The 20,144-nt window shown below is 40.2% G+C and overlaps 1 protein-coding gene across 1 annotated transcript in view; it reads right to left on the bottom strand.

The window, feature by feature from the left end:
• Nucleotides 1-20,144, bottom strand: part of LOC102787874 (protein kinase C-binding protein NELL1-like) — a 299,433-nt gene that overhangs the window by 203,508 nt on the left and 75,781 nt on the right. The window contains exon 5 of the mRNA XM_087840916.1: nucleotides 3,834-3,930. Within this exon, the coding sequence (XP_087697042.1) occupies nucleotides 3,834-3,930 (97 nt within the window). The remainder of the gene's footprint in view (nucleotides 1-3,833; nucleotides 3,931-20,144) is intronic.

Below are 20,144 nucleotides of genomic sequence, written 5' to 3' on the forward strand. Positions count from 1 at the left end.
TGCAAAATCTTTCATGGAGCTGTAGACTGAGGGCAATCGGTGGCCATTTCTTGCATCCCTGAGTAATCCCTCTGACAGCTGTCACTTTCTCCCCAAGCTTCTTGCTGATGGTCTTGTAGCCATTCCAGCCTGGTGTAGCTCTACAATCTTGTCCCTGACTACCTTTCATAGTCCTCCTGTAGACATGTGTGCTTTATATAGGAGTTGAGATCTAGAGTATCTGCAATTGACTGTCATTGATTGAGATTACAATCAGTCAGTCAAACAATCTGTGGGAGCCAAAATTCTAGCTGGGTTATAGAGTATCAAATACTTATTTCACTCAGTGACGCCCTAAAGGCCAGGTTGGCCAAAGCTTTGCCTGCAGGCAGCACTGACAGACATTTATTATCCTGGAAAAGATTTTATTCAGCAGTACTTTTTCCTCCATTTGATCATGCACAACATGACATTTCCGTGTTCTAGCGAGGTCTGAAGGTCATCAAATGTTATTAACTGTGTTTGTATCGACCTATCAAAAGGGCATAAAGGAACAGTAAAAACTTTGACCCCCATATGCAGACTTGAGAGACAGCTCATTACACCCTGCTGTAATGCCACACATAGGTAAGTAAACAGTGGATTGTTCTGTTTTTGAGCAAAAAACCCCGACAACCCACAGACACACACATGAACCTCTTATGCTGTGAGCACACACAATTTCTTCAGCTTCAGTTTCAAACAATGATGTTTGAAAAGTTTACTTAGCTGTAAAAGTCGTCCAATTGCATGGAAAATTATTTTGCACTAGAACCTAATGGGAGCCCTCCTGATATACACACTCTGTGACATAACAAGGATGTTAACCTAAATTTAAGCACATAGAATCGTGTTTTAAGAGTTGAGAATTTATTTTATGCGCTTATGGTAAAGAAATGAATAATGGCAGAGTCTTATTTATCTGTCCAGCAACTAGTACTTTTCGAAAAAATACAAATGATTCATACACTGATATAAAAATCTGTAGGCCCTAAACCCTACTCTTAAACTATGAACAAGGGAATGCAGAGCAACTACAAGGAAAACATAGAGGATTTTTTAAAGTTCAGCTCTTCAAAAAATTCAAATATTTTCCAAAATATGCAAATTTCCCATTCATCCCAAGAGTTTCTTTTCCATTTTACTTTATAAAGTAGGCTGAATTAACCTCAGCCTGTATTGTATTATTACTGTATTACCACTGATACTGGGTTGAAGAGAGCGAACATATCAAAGGATAAAATGGTAATGTTTGAGTGATGCACTGAAAAAGATGAGGTGCGTGAAGAAAAGATAAAGAAAGTAATTTAAACAACCGGGCAACAGAGGACAAAGTGAGACGCAGGTAAGGTAAAGGAGACGTCGACTCCTGAAACTTCACACTGCCTTATGTAATGCATTCAGGCTTTCCATCATTGTCCATACTAGATTCATTATTGTCCTGTAGTGCATGAAACATAGAGCGTTTCACAAAAGCAGCGGTTCCAAACGAGCTTGCGGCATCCCTGAGGAGTCAGCATCCTTGGCACAATGGATTCTAGATAAAGATAATTTATTACAGTTGCTCCCTCAGATGGAGAGGTTCCCTGGAGGAGGAGTGTTGAGAGGATGAAGAGCATCCCAAGCTACTGCAAGGGCTCAATATGCTTTATTTAAAGGCCTAGTTAGCCCTTCTTATCATTATCCCATTCCCGCACACTGAATGCGATATATTACAGCTTGCTGCTTTATTTCACCCCCTATTTCTATCTGCAGTGTTACTTCTCTAGCTCTTGGCTATTTTTCTCTTCCCTTCACCTCTTGCCTCTTTATTTATTTTTTTTCCGCTCCCGTTTCCCAACAAGCCCTTCTCAGCTTTAGACATGAGGAGACCTAAGTTTATCCCATCGTCTTTAGCAGGTTAAAGGAAGGAGCAATAGGGAGTGTGTGAGGAAAATAGCAAAGAAGTTGGACAATGCCACATTTTTAAACTTTCTACATTCTCTTTGTGCACAGATTAAACTAATGACTTAGAGGTACTAATGGTGTATCGTTGGAGGCATGCTGTGTCCCTGTGCTTTACATACAGGTATATAAATATTAAAGACTGGGGAATACAAAAACAACAGCTTACAACTGGTATATTTAACCACATTTTCTTTTCCAACAACACAATCAAAGGAACAATAATTAAAAAGAAAAGGACAAGTAGACAATGTGGGTTTAAATGTAAGTAGGTAACTCGCCTCTTTTAGCAGGACCTTGGATGCTAATTGGAACACAAACCATTGTTACGATTTCAGAGGTTGCTTTATGAGCAACATGTGACCTGTACGCATGCAGGCAGGGACAAATATACAAGTGCGTCTAACAGACCGGATCCAAATTCTCCTACATTTCTATGTAAGCCTGGAAGTAAAATAAAGAACGCATCTCTGCATTATTTCAAAACCGCAAAACGCATTTGCAGCAATGACCGTGTTAATTCTCTCAGACTAAAGGACACTTTTGAGCTGGATCCCTCACAGGAATTGCCTTCCGTTGACATGGATTTGACCTACCCGGCTTGTACAAAACTACATAAACTTGTAGCTATTGTTCATCTGCTAAAAATATGGCTGCACCTCAAGTTTCCAGCTAAAACGCTGCATACTAAGTAGCACTGTGATAGTGGGAAAGATAGCAAAAGAATTCAGGGGAAGTGTCATTAGTCGAGAGGGGTTTTCTAAGCGTGAAATTGTGGCTACACTGAAGTGTTCAAAGAGAGCAGCACAGGAAGCTAAGGATTCTTGACTTCATAAGAAGCTCTTTGGAACAACATGAATAAAAAAAAAAAGTTGTACCAGTATGAATGAATTCCATGCAATCAAAAAAGAAAACAGGGTTTTGAATTGTTCATCTAATATTATCAACTGCAATGTAAAAAATAACAGCACTACATTTTCAAGAAAAGGTGAATCTGGAGGTCTCAGACATCTGGACGTCACTTTTCCTGTAACAACTAATGATGTGAACAGGAGGGGAAACGCGCAGCTCTAAATAACCTTTATCATGCACAAAGCAGCAGGTCACTGATACAATGAGCTACTGCACTTGTCAGACACGATCTCTCATCTTAACTTTGCGTCAATCTGAAGGGAGAACTTCCTCATTGCCTCAGTCTCTTCACACAAGCTTTCGCTCTTCCACACTGTCTGTCTTGGCTGCTGACAAACATTTTTTAGTGCTCCCTGCACATGGAAGGCACCGAGCTGACTGCAGGTAGGGAACTGCCTGATGGGGCTCTGTCTTTCACGACCAGAGTCTTTGACTAAAAGAAGGAGTTCCTTGAAGTGTTGATGCAAGAAGGGATGAAGGAGGAGGTAAACGGAGAAGGAATGGTGCTCATGTGCAGCAGCGATAGTGTCAAAGCATGAAGAGGAGACATAAATCACACCACAAAAGGGCCTATTGGCTAATCAGTGTTACAAAGACAAAAAAGGCCCATTGATTGCATGACGGGTGGGCAGTAGAGGTAGGAATATCAAGGGAATGTGCATGTCCTCGTGATTCCCTGCCATGTTTGCTCCCTGCTGCGAATGCATGCAGAAGCTGGAGAAAACAAGCACAGATTAAAAATCGACATCATTGTGATGGGCTTGGAAACAAGGGAGAAAAAGCTCAAGCTGCGCTTTTTGCAGCTCCTCTGTGAGCCCTCCATACTTTACTCTTGCATCTTACAGCTGGTGTTCTTCCCCCACACAACCTACTGTAAATCTGCCCAATTACACCTGGCAATGTTGAATGTGAAACACGCTAAGGTGCATAAAGTGTGCATATTATCTGTGGAGTCTTACCTTAAACAGACCATGTCTGTGGCTATGCTGGCCAAGCCACACTCCACTGCCTGGGGTGAGTTCCATCTGGGGAGGGTCTATCACCCGCTCATAAATTCTGCAAAAGAAACAGGGAAAAAAAGAAGAAAAAAACAATTATGATTTGATAACAACACAGATACAGAAAGGTTTCTCTTTTTGTGCTGGCCTGGAACGAGGTACTGATTCAACGCAACTGAATAGAAAAGTAAATAAGACAGAATATGTGTCCCTGCTCCTTCCCATACACCCCCTTCCTTTCATAGAAAGCAGACAGCGTAAAGCAACGGCTGCTCTCCTCAAGCATGACAGCCAGTCTAGCCCAACGGTTCTCAAACACGGCATTGATATCAGGACCTGGAATGTAGGCTGGATTAACCGCCCGACTCCTGACACAGACACAAACAGGCTTTGGCATTATCAAAGCAAACATCCTCAGTGTCATTCGGCACCATTTATTCCTTCCAGTAAGGTGGGCTTACAGATGCCAGTGGGCTGCAATGGGCCTCTTTGAGGATGTCAGAGAATAATTTGACAGCTTCTCCTTCCTCTTTCTCACAACAGGAGCCAATATGAGTAGAAAGCTGATTTCTTCTTTATTGTGTTCTGTCTCAAATCTCATACTTCTATACTTAGACTTGCAGTTATGACTTCATACTTCAGTTCACATAGACAAGTGTGGGTGGCTACATGTAGCAATGGTTCCAGTTAATTTTTTTAGCGGGCAATGAAGTATCAGTCAAATTTTAAAACAACAAACATCAGCATTGATGGCGACGCTAACGCTAGCTAGCTGCCTAACAGGAAAAACTAAGACTTTAAAATTAGATGTGGACAAAGGCCTGCCTAGTTATAATTGTTCACTACCCTACCGAAAGCAGTGGCAGTACACCAGCACTACTTACTAAGTATCCAAACTGACGCACCTTTGAACTTTCCTGGATGTTAGCCCACAGAGTTTACTGAAAGTAGTAACAATTTTGCTTTCTTTTAGGACCATATACTACACAACAACACTTCTGTAATGGAGGAGGTGGTATGCTGAGGACTCATCAAAATGAAAATGAAAAGCAGATAAGTCATATACCCCAAATATAACTTTTTGGTATTGTTGGTATTTTTATAGCGCTTTACTAGTCCCTAAGGACCCCAAAGCGCTTTACATATCCAGTCATCCACCCATTCACACACATTCACACACTGGTGATGGCAAGCTACATTGTAGCCACAGCCACCCTGGGGCGCACTGACAGAGGCGAGGCTGCCGGACACTGGCGCCACCGGGCCCTCTGACCACCACCAGTAGGCAACGGGTGAAGTGTCTTGACCAAGGACACAACGACTGAGACTGTCCAAGCCGGGGATCGAACTAGCAACCTTCTGATTACAAGGCGAACTCCCAACTCTTGAGCCACGATCGCCCCAATGTGTTTGTGTCAAAAGATCATTAGTACTCTTAATTCATGCAGCTTTATTAGTGTTAGCTCCTTATAATAAGCCAGTGTCAGCTCATCTACATTCCCTTGACAAAAGGAAGGTGAGATATTTAGCACAATGTTAGCAAATCGTGGCTACGACAGCTTCTTGTGAAAAAAATAAAATAAAACTTAAAATAAAATAAAAACCTAACATAGTGGGTAGATTAACATTCATTGATTTTGTTAAATATATGTTGTGACATGAACACATATTTTGTTTTTTCCATGCTGGGGTAAAAGTGGTGCAGTATCTCAAGGCTATTTATACCATAAGTGTTTGATTTCCCACCTGCAGGGCAAGATGTTGCCGCAATACAGAATGTAGAGGTTATGTGATCATACCTTTTTTTTTCCTCAACCCAGCCGTTTCCAAACCTCCAACCTTGCTGTTTTTGGCTTCCCTCACCTTTTCCTATCAACAGCTCAGCAGCGATCAACACTAGGAGTTTCACACACTGGAGAACAGCAATGCCAATTAGAACAGTGATGTGCTTCTGGGTGTATTAGCAGTTTGGCTGCTGATTGTCACAGGACATACACTAGTTAGCATAGGGTAAAGTGTGATCAATGGTGCATGTCTCTCGCCAGGATTTCATGAAAACGGGTAAAGTTTTGTAGTCAAGCGCACAAAACACTTTATCAGTGAATAATTGCAGGAATTTAGTATCCAAAAGTGTGAATTTTTTAGTATGTTTCTTCCGTCTTTGGTAACTGTAGCCCTTTGGGCACCAGTTTAGTTCACCAGATTCAGCAGACAACTCATATGCTTTAAAGCTATTGCGATGGCCTGGGTCTGAATCTGCGCTGAGCCATTTGCTCAAGGCTAAAAAAATACTCTAAAAAAACTCGGCATCGGTAGCATTATCAGAACTACATTCTGCAAGTGCATACTGAAAAAATTCCTGCAGCTTCCTACAGTTTACATTTTACAGTAGAAGTTTTCAGTGGGGTACATTCAGAACACTTTTACTGTGAAACAGTCACATGAGATTACCACTGAGACTGGCAAAAATGTATAGGAAAATAAAAAGAATCCTTAAACAGTCACTAGGACATGTTTTTTTTAATGATTAGCTACAAGTATTGCAGGAAATATGTGATACAAAAGGGCAAGGGTAAGCATATGAAGAGCTGCAGGCAACTCATCTTCAGCAGTGTAGCCAACTTCAGGCTATTCTGTCATGTACAAAACTACTTGCTATGCATGCTACATGTAATGTAGTTTTAGTTGTATATGGCATGATGGAAAGAGGTTAATTATAACCCGAGGCCTTCATTTGTACAGCACCAATCATCCATTCTCTACACAGATGTATTCTGAGAAAGTAGTTGAACTTAACACAGCTACTAAACTCTAGTAGAGTAGCTTTTTATGATTCGATTCAAAGCGATCCTTAGTTATTTCATGAACTGTGTGACTTTATCCAGTCCCTCATCCTTTGGCTGAAACATTTTAGCTCCCTACCCTTCTCATCAACTTTCCTCAGAGTGCCTTCCCTCCTGCAAATAAAACATTTGAGCAGAAGGTGGGCGAGGCTTCTCCACTCAAAGTCAGAGCTGTTTCCCTGACATGACCATGTGAATAATATCCACTCTCAGTGGCATTATGCACAGCCAAGTGTGAAGAGAACCCCCCCCCAGAAAATCAGACAAAGTTTAGCAATAAATGGAAAAGGTCTTACATAGTGCTTTTCTACTTTACTTGAGCACTTTATACAGTTTATACAAAGTGCCTCATTTCCCCATTTACCTTTTCTCTACATCTAAGTCATTTCTATCTAGCATTCACACTCCACTGGGTGCACCAGAAAGCAATTTGGGGTTCAATAGCTTGCCCAAGGATACTTGCACACTGGAGCAGTCAGTAAGATTAGCAGATGAGCTGCTATACCTCCTAAGCCACAGCCATAACAGGACCCCCTTCTAATTGTAGTTGCTGCTATGAGTTGTAACAAGTCTCCATTGGAGCCATCGCACCACTTAATCCATAACCAGTAAAAATGTAACATAGCTCCAGTTAACCTTTATCGTTGTCTGTCTATACATCACCAAGAGTTAAAATAAGAAAGAGTCACATATAGACATAGAAGAAAGAGTCAGACAGCTGTGGAGTCACTCGGTATCATTCATGGTAATGGAGTGGCTGAGGTGAAGAGAAAATTCTGAAATGTGGAAAGTACCACCTTATGGCCTGCTGGAAGTGTGGAAGCACCGTATGGCAGGCTGTATATATCTACGTCGTACCGCAAAGCACATATTTTGTTGACAGTCAATTTCAATAAGCTGCCAGACTGCCTCATTTTCAACGATTTACTGACTGAAATGAATAAAGTACATGTAGGCAGTCAGGATTTCAGCAATAGTGGTTTACTGCATCCAAAGTTCGTATTCAATACTGAAAAAAGTAAATATAAAGAAATATTAAGCCACAAAGGCTAAGAAAAAGCCACGTCTGTCTGCCTTCACAATCTCAATAAAGCAAAAAAAAGAAAAAGAAAAATCCAAATAAGATAGTTTCTTTCTTCAAAATTTAGACAATCTATTTAGGTCTGACAGCCTTCGTAGCTTTACTTCAAAAGAACAGTCTCAATCACAGCCATCACTTTTGCTTCGCCGAAATATCTGCCGACCACACTAAACTCCAGACCACTTTCAATTTTCCACTATTTGAGCCTGAGACATTTTCTGTCATGTTTGTGTCTTTCTTCTGGCAGAGAGATGAAGTCCGAAATTGGGAGTTAATGTCCCTTTTGAATCACTTGACTCACCATGGGACATAATTCTCAAAGCTCTCAGTTTATCCCCTGCCAAAAGCACAAGCTGGGAAATGCCAAGTCACTGAAGGCGGGTGGCAGATTACTGGTGACTGTTGCAGGCAACTAAAAAAGAAAAAAGAAAATGTGTGTATGCGTAACCTAGATATGTTACACTGTATAAGTCCAGTGAGCTCACAAAATCGGATTTTTCTTTTTAAAACAACCAAGAGAAAACAGCTTTCATAACAAACGTGTTCAGACTGAAAATGTGTTTTCTAGGTGATCATATATCTACATGTTTGTTTTGCACTTCCAATTGTACCCATAAATGAGTCTACTGCTGCTGCGAATAGATTTTCACTTTTGTTGGAATCTCAACCATTTCATGTTGTACTTTTTACCCGAATTTTTTTTCAAAGAATAGAGCCAGAATCCATTGATCAGCCAGAATATTTTGATCAAGCTGCATTCCTGATGGTTGTAGATGGTGTTTGTAGCACCAGTCACACCAGGAGAATCTTTATAAATTTAGGCACTGTAAGACTTTGTTGAGTCTTTGTTCATAAAACCGTTTCAGTGGGCAAGCTGTGACACCCTTTCACATTCCAACGAATGACTGTTTTGGAATCACAACCAAATACATTCAGTATATACAATATACACAAATGATGACCAACATTACAGTCTACACCCAATCTAAGAAGTCCTTGAGACACTTTCTGTATGTTGCTGCTCAGAACAAATTGTCTATAATGTGCAATGTTCTGCGTGAGCCAAGCCTACACTTTCATCCTGCTATCATGCTACAGGTGTATTACCCAATCCATATGACGGTCTACGTGGACAGGGAAAAGGGGATATATTGTGAGCAAAATGTACAAGAATTAACACGAGACAACCCTTCCTTTCTGAATACAAATTATGCCCTACTAACTGTAATGTGCTCATAATAATTGGGATGATTCTTAGTTACAGACCATTTACTCTGATTGGATATGAATTCCAGCTCATTTACATGTGGATTTCTACTGTTCTGTGCAAGAAGAGTTCTGCGATCAGCACTTTTCTTCATGCCAGTGTACTGTATGTTCCATAGATATGCTTGTAGCTGTGTGTAAAATTACAATAACTGTAGCTGAACCCCCTGAAATTTGCATTACAGTTCACATAAACCATTTCCTTTAGCTATAGGCAGAAAAAACTGTTGTGTTCCTCCTTTATATACAGTGCTTAGGATGCTTCAGAACAGAGTGCCTGGCATCACAAGGGAATGATTATGTGACTTTATCTCTCAGTAGCACCTCTGTGACAGCAGTGATTCTAGGTGCTAAGCTGTATTGACTGTCTCACACAGCATATCATTGTCTCTACTATACATACACATAAAGTGAGAAAGTGACAACATTTGCATGTCTGTCCCTTTGGAGGCATTACTTTGAAAAACCTCTGTCGGAAATTTCTTTTCAAAATTTCAAAATTTTCCAATTTGGGAAACAATACATACACATATACTTGTAAATAATTTTCCTGTAATTTGAAGTAATCTGCCACTCAACTGCCCACTGTCACGCTCACCCACTTCTCCTCTTCTAGAGGTTATGTCAGAAAAAACAGATGTTTGAATCTCATCTGGTTTGTTGTAGCAGAACTGCTGTCAACCAACATAGGAAGCATTAAAAAAGCATGCACACACACACACACACACACACACACACACACACACACACACACACACACCAAAAACATACACACAGGCCATGAAGCTGCTATATTGTCAATATGCCTTCCACACAATGACAAATTCTGGTCATGCTGAGGAATTACACTGATCTGACGGCACAGCAGCTGTAATTTATTTATGCAGACACATGGACATGTGAGATACTCCTATAAAGACATAAAAATAATAGAAGTAAAATTATTTCATGCATGGTGCTTTCATTCATTTAGGTACCAACCTGAGTGAAGGTGTTTGGTTGTTTGTTTCGACATATATACTGTATCCCTACGCTTCTCTGCCTGTGTACTGTCAGTTTGATATTTCTGGCTATATAGATAATAGATAGATAATTTCTATTTTTAATTCTGTGTACTTTTTTTTAAAGTGTAAAGATTTTTTTAAACGGTCCACCATTACCTGTCCACCTTTCTTTCAGTTTCTCATTTTATGTCCAGAGTACACCCTACTGTCTTTTTTTTAATATTTAAAAATATATCAACATATATTTGTTTTTTATGTTTGTGGACTACAGGCTAAATGTCTGGATTAGTTTGACATGTGCAATTTTGGGGGGAAATTTCATTGAATTGGCATCTACACACAGTCAAACATTATTCTGCATTTTTTTATTAATATTTTAACCACACCAGGAGTCTAAGTTAAGGTAAATGATCAACTAAATGACCCCAAAATATTCAGGAATATTCAGGAAATATTTTCCTTTAATTTGTAATTTTTTTATGGTGCTGTTTTTTCATGTATTTAATAGAGTTTGAGAACCGAACTGACCAATACATTGACTACATGTAATACCTGGTGCTCAGGATGCAAAAATCTTTCTTTTAAATGTCAATAATATGAAATTCAAGTGCTACAATAAGAAAATATAAATACAGGCTCTATCAAAAACAATCATCTGACTTTAAAAAGGCTATTTAAAAAAAACATTGGACGTAGAAAATTACAGTAAATTTCAAAATACATGGCTGAAAATCGTTTTTTTACACACAAAATGTCCAATGTTCACATGTGACATGTCCATATGATAGTGAAAGTCATCTCATACTTTTGTAAACACGTCTGGAGTCACTGCAGCCACTGGTGTTGTTACGCTACCTACCAGCACCCATGTGAAAGTCACAAATCTGCTCTTTCTAATAGTAGTTTACTGCTACAACTACACATGTTTCTTTTTCAGCTATTTATTAATAATTGACTTTATGTATTGTACTATTCTTAGTTAGCGTATTGTCTGTCTTGTTAATGTTTGTTTATAATGGAGCACTGTAACAAAAAATAATTTCCCCCGGGGATCAATAAAGTATTCTGATTCTGATAATAGACTGTTTTAATCATTAACAGTGGGCAACTGTGGAATTACAGCATTTTGAAATACTTTTTGATACACCCAATATATCATATCCTCTGCATCACTGGTGGTGTGAGGATGGTGAATCGGGCTGTGAAATAATGTGCTGGTTTGCTTTCTTTTTTCCCAGGTTTTTTTTTTTACTTCAGTGAAAGTACTGCTGCAAATATGGGCAGCTGTCATTGCAGCCTCTACTTCTAAAAGGGCATCTGTAAGTTTCTCTCATGCCTCTTAAGTGCTGAAAATGAACTGAACTTTACCAGCTCAGACTGGAGCTCTGCCACCCACAGTGGTTGAAAGATGCTGCCATTATGCTCTGTGATGGCAGACATGTGATTTGAATCGATATTCCCATTCGCTTATAAATCCAGGCCAAGTAATCACAAAGAGTCAGAAAACCTTAAGGGAAGAAAGAGGATTCTTTTTACAGTGTTTTTGATTTTTGTTCTTATTCAACGTGTACAAAAAAAAGAGAAAAAAGGGAGAAGTGGAGAGGGTAAAACTAAATGAAAAGGACTGGAGCATCTTCCCTGAAAAAGGAAACTGCTACCATGAAACTAGAACATATCCTCACAAGATGGCAGATGTATCATGTTTAATGGATAAAACGACCCAAATTCTTTTACCTCCCTGTTGGTGTGGGTGTGTGTGTGTGTGTGTGTGTGTGTGTGTGTGTGGGGGGGGGGGGGGGGGGGGGGGGGTATGACTGGTTTTACCTACAAGTATGTATATGAAGATATAGAGTCTAATCTAGTATTGTCACCTAGTTCCCGGAGGAAACGCATGCCTGCTACCATGCTGTCAGATATCTATAATTACTTCACCTCAACAATGACCTTATCTGGTGATAGAACCTTGTGTCCTTTTCTGATAAGGCACTACTACTGTACTGTATCTGCAGATATACTTAAAAAAAAAGAAAGAAAGAAACTAAGATGGCGAGGACAGTAAGATGTGGATGGTGGATACATGGCTGTGTGCGTGTCCCCTGGGTCTCATTGGAGTACAAAGCTCCTCTTCTCTTCCTCGTCCTCACCACCAGGGGCCTGAGCCTGACCACCTGCCTGAAGGAGGTGTGTTGGACCCTGCTGAGCTCAACAGAGGAAGGCTGCGGTAATGACACACTCCATCACACTGGACACAAAACAACGGTGAATCTCAAACAAGAAAACTACTGGGAGAACTAACAGCCTCATATCTGTCCCTGAAACAAAGCCAAATATTTGAGTGACAACGCTTTTCATTGCACAGGCCATGACGGCTGCACGTAGATATCCATCATATAAAAGCAGACAAAAATATGGCATCAGCAGCTTCGAATATTAAGCAGGAGTACAAAGAAATAGCGAAACAAGGAGAAAGCTTCCAGTGTCCTGATGATTTCCTTTTAGCATAGTTTATATTGGCTCACACTTTACAAAAAGAAAAGGAGTTAATGATCCGTAGTAGCCCTGTGAGCTGTGTCAGTCCTGTGATAAACTAGCGATCTGTCCAGATTGTACTCTCACCCTATGTCAGCAAGGATAGGCTCTGGCCCGTCCGCGACCCTGAATTGGAAAAGCAGTTAAGAAAATGGATGGCTGGAAAGAGATAATGATGTTCAGAGGATTAAAGTGGCATGCTATCTTGTTCTAGGCAAAAACAAATGATTAATATGAGGGTCAACATGTAAACTCGCAAGGGGTAACACATTAGTGAAGAGTGGGTCATACCAGGGGCCTGATGAAGATACAAAACAGCATTGCTTTACTGCAGGCATTAGCTGTTTGTAATTTTACAGGGTATACAGTATATGTTTTTGCAGTGAGCTTCAAATGTATTGTTTGAAACAGGACCCACTTTAATGTGAAAACAATGTCAACAGAAGCAATATCATGTTCCTACTAATCAATGAACTTTCTTTCTTTGTTGTTAGAGTAGATATCAGATTAGCCTGCACACCACATTGTTACTGTGCACAGTGAACTTGCTACTTTTTTGCTTTTGAAATGGTTGCTTTGGAGATGGGGATCAGGTCTGCGACTACTCGCTGTCAGTTGCTTTTTTAAAACCCACTTTGGTCAAGATGGCAATGAAAGACAGTAAGATCAGAGTCAGTCTGCTATCAGTTTGCTAGAATGAGGTCAACTTGAGAACTACAGTGCATGCAATCTGTTGATAATATAGTGATAACTTTAAATCTGTAGGTGTCGACATAGACGGAAATTCACATTAAAAATACATTCATATGAACTATTGATATCCACATTCCAGCCCAAACCGATTTGAAACAACATTTCCTCCACAAATACTGTAGTGACGGAATTGCTGCAGGACAGAGATTTAGCTGTAAAATGATGTAGCTGCTCATCAACCTCTATATAAACTCAATACAACCAGCGGAGTGCGCTCATCTGTGCAGACTGACTCAGATTGGTTGCAATTTGTTGTTGTTTTGTTTTTAGCTCAAACGTATGTCTAGCAGTTAATTTGGGTTGAGGTCTGGTCAAGTTCACACCATAAACATTCATTTGGAACTAGACCGAAACAACCTACTCCAAAGGGTCTTGGAAAAAAAAAACAAGAGTTTGATTTAAATGGACTCAACACAGCAGGTGTGAAAGCACCCTAAACTATTATCTGTTAATGTCAGTCAGTTTTAAAACTTTCCTCCCAGTTTATGTAACTTATTTAACCCAAATAGAATTCTGGCTTCCACAGATTGGCTGTGTGCCCATGAAAATAAGTCATAAAACACACCTATCCACAGAATCAGGTTCTTCCATTCCAACCTCTCCACCACCAAGGGCAGGACCAAAGAGCTGACAGTGGATGCCAGGGACAAGACTGTAGACCTGACCAAGGTTGGAATGGCCTACAAAACCATTAGCATGAAGCTTAGTGAGAAGGTGACAACTGCTGGAGTGATTATTAGAAAAGGGAATGACCACTGATGTCCCTTGGTCTGGAGCTTCATGCGTGATCTTGCCTCGTGGGGGTGAGGATGATCATGAGAAAGGCAGTTGGGACCAACATTAGTAACAATGGGTTTCCCCTGCTCAAGTGTGCAAACCTGGTTACCAACTACAATAAAATACCTTACAACTTTTCATCTGGATTTTTCATTGATATTCTGTCTCTCTCATTAAAATGAAAATCAGAGACTGTTCATTTCTTTGGAAGCGAGCAAACTTACAAATTCAGCAGGGGATCAAATAATTGTACCAACACCGACACGTATGATTAAAGGATTTTTCTGATTAAAAATTTAGATCAGAGGGAAATAGTTTTGATGCAAGCAGCATCACAAAAAAGTTGATCAGCACCAGATGCATTCACATCAGGACTGCTAGTTTACAAGTTCACGCCTTAAATTAATTTAAGGTGATAAGTGCGCCCAGAGGGAAAATAATTCGCTTTTAACAGTTGCGTCATTTGAATGGCTGGATTGCAACACTGACTGAAAATCCCAGTCGGATGTTAGAGATGACTCTGTGTAGCCTGACTCACATGGAGAGCACACTGCAGACAATCAAATGAAGAAAAGGCTTTACAACCACCACCACCACTTCATTGACATTTAAAAATTTCCTTCATTAGCTTGCCAAGTGCAGGAGGAGTAATTACTCAGAGGTTTGTACGAGCTGCTGCCCTGGAAGAACAGCCACCCATGATCTAAACGCATTTTATTTTGCTGGAGATACCCTGTTGATTAAAGACCCAAAGGCCACATAGAATTTCCTATCTGCTTTCACTGTGTGTCCTATGAAGCTGGGACAATACACCAGCGCAGTCAAACAAAAGAGCTTTCCTGTCAGAGATGCTGTGTCTCCAGCGGAAACCTTGCCAACAACAAGGTCATCAGTGCCAAGGTTACAGGTTACAGACAGCGTCATGTAGCATTATTAACCTGATTTTAACTCATTATTATTCTTGGCAGAGTACCCTCGTCTTAGCTGGGGCGTCAATGATCAGGTAATAAAGTAATGAATGGTTGCTGCTCTGCTGAGCGGCACTGCCCTTCACAGGAAATTAAAAACGTATACCTGAATTCCTCATTTGGAGTAACATTTATATTCTTTCTCACTTTTAATATAAGAAGGGCTTGGCTATCATTTAAAACCTGTATAATTTATATAGAAACATCACACTGCAATATTTGGGAAATACAAAAGGAAACAAAACCATATTTTCATAAGAAGTTAGCTTCCTTGCACCTCTGTCATTAACCTAATGTCCCATTCCACTCTAACGGATTTTTTCCCCGCCCTTATCCTAATGATAGTTTTGGCTGGGCAGATGAACTGCTTAACAGGTAAGAAAAAAAACCCTTCCAGCTCACTGGCTTCTTTAATGAGCAAAGCAGAGTGTCATTTTCTGGCTGCTGGACAAAAAAAAATATCATATTATTATGAGATCTTTAAGGGGGAGAGCTCCAAGTGTCCGTCTTCCTTCATTAGCTAAGTGTGTAGTGAAATGGCCAATATATATATTATTTTGAAACTGTATAGATGTGAAGTAGATCACAATGGCTTCAGAAAAGCAAAAAAGTATTAAAGGTTTTCCTCCTCTTGATTGTAAGGAACAGTGTACTTCTCAGACCCACTGCACATATTTGAAGCACTGGAGAAGCTGTAACTTCACTACAATGGAAAGATAAATAAGATAAACAAGGAAACAAAAAAGGAGAACATAGTTCCACTCAAAGGAGAAGAAAGAGCAGACAGCACAACCCATTTCCAAATCAAATATTTATCTTGATTATTTAAATATAAACCAGGAAGCAAGTCTAAATTGTAAGTTCTTAATCTGTCATCTCTAAATTGCTGAACCAACAGGCAACTTTACAAATTTGATGTTTTCTTTAATGTGACACAAAACAGAGAAAAAGCTTCAATCTGTGGTTCCATTTGGGATGCTACAATCAGAGAATTTTTGGTAATTTGCCTGTACATTATATAAGCAATTGTTCTGATCAAAATGATATTATGTGTTTACAAACAAATCAATGAGAGAACTAAACATTGCAGCATTTCTTCCATGCAAGCTCTATCTGACCTTCCCATCTGTCAGCCAGGTTAGAAAGTCAGTTTTATATTATTTGCATGATCTTCTATTTTGTACGAATTTTCCGACAGTTAATCAGACTCTGTGTTGCAACTAGCAATCAGCCCTGATATTCGGCTGTTTTGAAAGCATAATTAGAACATCACTCAACACAACCATCAAAAGTCAGACAGAGAAAAAGAAGCATGACGCAACTGGCAATAAACTTTGGGCCAGAAAAGCCAAAAAGACATTTTTTTAAGCAAGTTTTCACTTAGCCTCTGGTTAATTCAGGCCGCTGTAAATGCTTTTCCATTGCCATGTTCCCACATGCTGTTCATGCATCTGCTCCTCTAAGTCTAACTTGACCCACTATCCATTGGCTTCTATGATAATTGTACAGCAGGGAATTTCAAAAAGAAATACGATTGCTCAAAGACAATCAACCGTGTGCTAATAATCCCAACCACTATATGTAGGGGGAACCTTGGGAAGCTGATGTAACATGCAGTCTTTATCAGCTCACAGCTGGCCCAGTTAGACATTACAAATTTGTTGCTATTTGGAACAAAGGGGCCAAATTTTCATCTCATGCTGTGCAGCTGAACTACACTGAATAACAAAGTATACCTTTCAATTCAAAGGTTGTACATATCAGGAGGTAAAATAAATTAATCTGGCCCTTACCATGATCTAAAATTATTTAAATACCACCTCACATAACATCAACACAAGACACATTATACCACAGGACTATTTAACAAAAACGAAGCCATATTATGACAGTTTATGTGTGTGAAATACACCCCATGTTTCAACAGTTTGTAGAGCTACTGCAGCAATAAGTTCAAGTAATCATTTTCTGCATGACTTTATTGGTCTCTGGCAATGCTGTGGAGGAATTTGAGCCGACTCTTACTTACAGCATTGCTTTAGCAATCCCAAACCAAATAATCTCAAATAACTTCCCCACCACTACCATGCTTGACAGTGTTTGTGCAGATATGCTGTATTTGGGTGTCACCAAACGTGGTGCCGTACATTATGGCCCTTTGGCACTTTAATCTTGTCTGTCCAAAGGAAATTGTTTCAGAAGCTGCTCAGATGCAGTTTTGCAAACCTAAGCCTTGCTTCCATGTTCTTTTTTTTTTTAAAGAGAAGAGGCTTTCTTCAGGCAACTCTTCCAAACAAGCCAAATTTGTTCAGTCTTTTTCTAAGGCCTGTAGGGTCTAAGATGTAGCTCTTGGATTTTTTTTTATTTTTTTTGCAATCTCTCTGATGTTACGACCCCCTCTGCTAGGCGTCAGGGAAGGAGTAACATACACAAGCCCACAACACAAAACTGAGTAAAGAAAAAGGTTTTAATTTCAAGCTTTGAACAGAAAACCGACAGGGCTGTTCAACAGGCCACTGGGCAAACAATTATTACATAAAGAAAAAACAGTCAAGAGTAAAAGCTAAAGGTTAACTAAGGCAAGCCAGCATCACAAAACTCTAATGAAACTAAGTTCAGCTGGTTTAGCAAACAAAGACCAACACAACAAACAACGTTCAAGTGTGAGGCAACGAGGAGGACACTGCATGTCACTTCAGAGCAGCAGTTCCCCATAGTGTGAAGGATCTTCAGCCTTTTATACTCCCAGGTGCAGACAATCAGCCAGTCAATTGGTCTGGGAGTGGTCATGGGATCTCCAGGCAGCCAATCGTCCGTGAGTCCTATCACACTTGGATTTGCATAAACAAAAAGGCAGTCTCACTCCCTCCAAGGCCCCGGGCCGTAACACCCCTCCCCTTAAAATACAAGACCACGTTTTGTATATACAGATTTCCATATTCGTGACAGACAACAAAACAAGTCATACTCACAACCGGGAGAGGCCATCAGCTCGTACATTTTCTGATCCTTTGATATGCAGAATCTCCAAATTGTACTCTTGTAGCAGCAAGGCCCATCGCATGAGTCTTTGATTGTGGTTAAACATTCGGGCAAGAAATACAAGTGGATTATGATCAGTGTACACTACAATGGGTAGTACAACTGCATAAATATAAAATTTGTCCACCATGAAAATGGCTAAAACATTCAATAGCAAGTAGCATCACATGTCGCGTGCCAGACCCCAAGTACACATGGAAGTGCTGAAGAGCTAGCAACAGGGCCAATGTCTCCTTTTCAATGACGGAGTAATTTACCTGATGCTTGTTAAACTTGCGGGAGAAGTAACAAATGGGATGGTCCAATCCCTGCAAGTCTTCTTGCAACAGTACTGCCCCAGCCCCAACAGCACTGGCATCAACCTCTAATTTGAATGGACGCGTCAAGTCAGGTGCAGTTAGCACGGGAGTGTGGCATAGGAGGGCTTTTGCACTTTCAAAGGCATCCTGACACTTGTCAGATCATAGGAAATCAACCTTAGGGCTTAGCAGGTTGGTCAACGGCTGGACTATGGAGGAGAAGTTTTTGCAGAAGTTCCTGTAATAACCCATCATTCCCAGGAATCGGCGCAACTCCCGCCAGGTGGTAGGCGTGGGATACTCCATAATCACTGCAACCTTGGCGTTAAGAGGTCGCACCTGCCCGCTTCCCACCTCTCTGCCCAAGTACGTCACTGTGGCCTTAGCAAATTCACATTTAGCTAGATTGAGGGTTAAGGAAGCCTGAGCTAAACGGTGGAATACTTGGCGCAGAGTGTACAAATGGTCCGACCATGTTTTAGTGTATATTACCAGATCATCTAGGTAAGCACTACAGTTGGGAAGGCCATAGAGGACCTTATTCACTAATCTCTGGAAGGTCGCGGGTGTAATACACATCCCAAATGCCATGACAGTGTACTGCAAAAAGGTGTCAGGCGTTACAAAAGCTGAAATGGTAGAAGCACGCTTGGTTAAGGGGACTTGCCAATAGCCTTTGAGAAGGTCTAATTCAGTCACATATTGGGCCGTTCCAATACTGTCCACGCAATCCTCAATTCTAGGGAGTGGGTAAGAGTCAAGGACGGTAACGGCATTTACTTTGCAGAAGTCAGTGCATGCAGCCACTGCATGCTCTGACGCTGGACTGAATTTGCTAGGTCATGCACTCGTGGGTAGATTGGGAACTGTTTTAAATGCTTTCATTTTTGTATCCTTCTCACTGTAGAAAAATGGACTTGACACTGTTTGTAAATGGACTTATAACTCGTCCCAGTTTGATCAACATCAACAATTGCTTCTCTGTCATTGCTGATGTCTTTCCTCCTTGGGATTGTGTTAACACACACCTGAATGTTCCAGAGCAGCAAACTGCCAAATCCCATTGCTGATGAGCAATTAATCTAGTGCATTTGATCCACTGAACCTGGCTGCTATTGACCCTCTTTATTCCTATGGACATAGTAAGGGTGTACAGTACTTTGGTTTTGTTGATGTTTATCTAATCATTGTATTTACCTAACAGTAAGACCTGCTAATGAACAGATTCATGGGGAGAAAGTTAGTGGCACACTAAGGAAAAGTAGGAAGTATCATCAGGGAAAACCTATAGGAAGTCTATAGATAAAACATACATAATTCCCAGGTCTCTGGACTGAGGATAGATACCAGAGCATCCCAAGATCAACCACACAAACACAGGAAAAACATCAGATAGTTGTCAAGAAACTTAAACCTCCTGGCTTTAATATTGCTGTAGCACAGCTTCCATATTTATTGCCTATGATAAATACATTTAAACACATCAAACAGTTAAAAAAAACAGTTTCTATTTAAGTAAGAAAAAACAAAACAGCCTGATGTTAGTGCTAAAGTAAAGGGATCACCAAAAATTGTTGAATCATCTCACAGATCTCTGAATCTACTCTATACCCTCTACAGTCTCACATCATTGTCTCTGGTGTTGTCATTACAGTATAGTTGAATCCAGAGCAGTTTTTGCAATACTTCACTCTTAAGATATTTATATTT

Source organism: Neolamprologus brichardi, chromosome 1 (assembly GCF_056152115.1).
Source record: "Neolamprologus brichardi isolate AB-2024 chromosome 1, ASM5615211v1, whole genome shotgun sequence".
NCBI lineage: Eukaryota > Metazoa > Chordata > Actinopteri > Cichliformes > Cichlidae > Neolamprologus > Neolamprologus brichardi.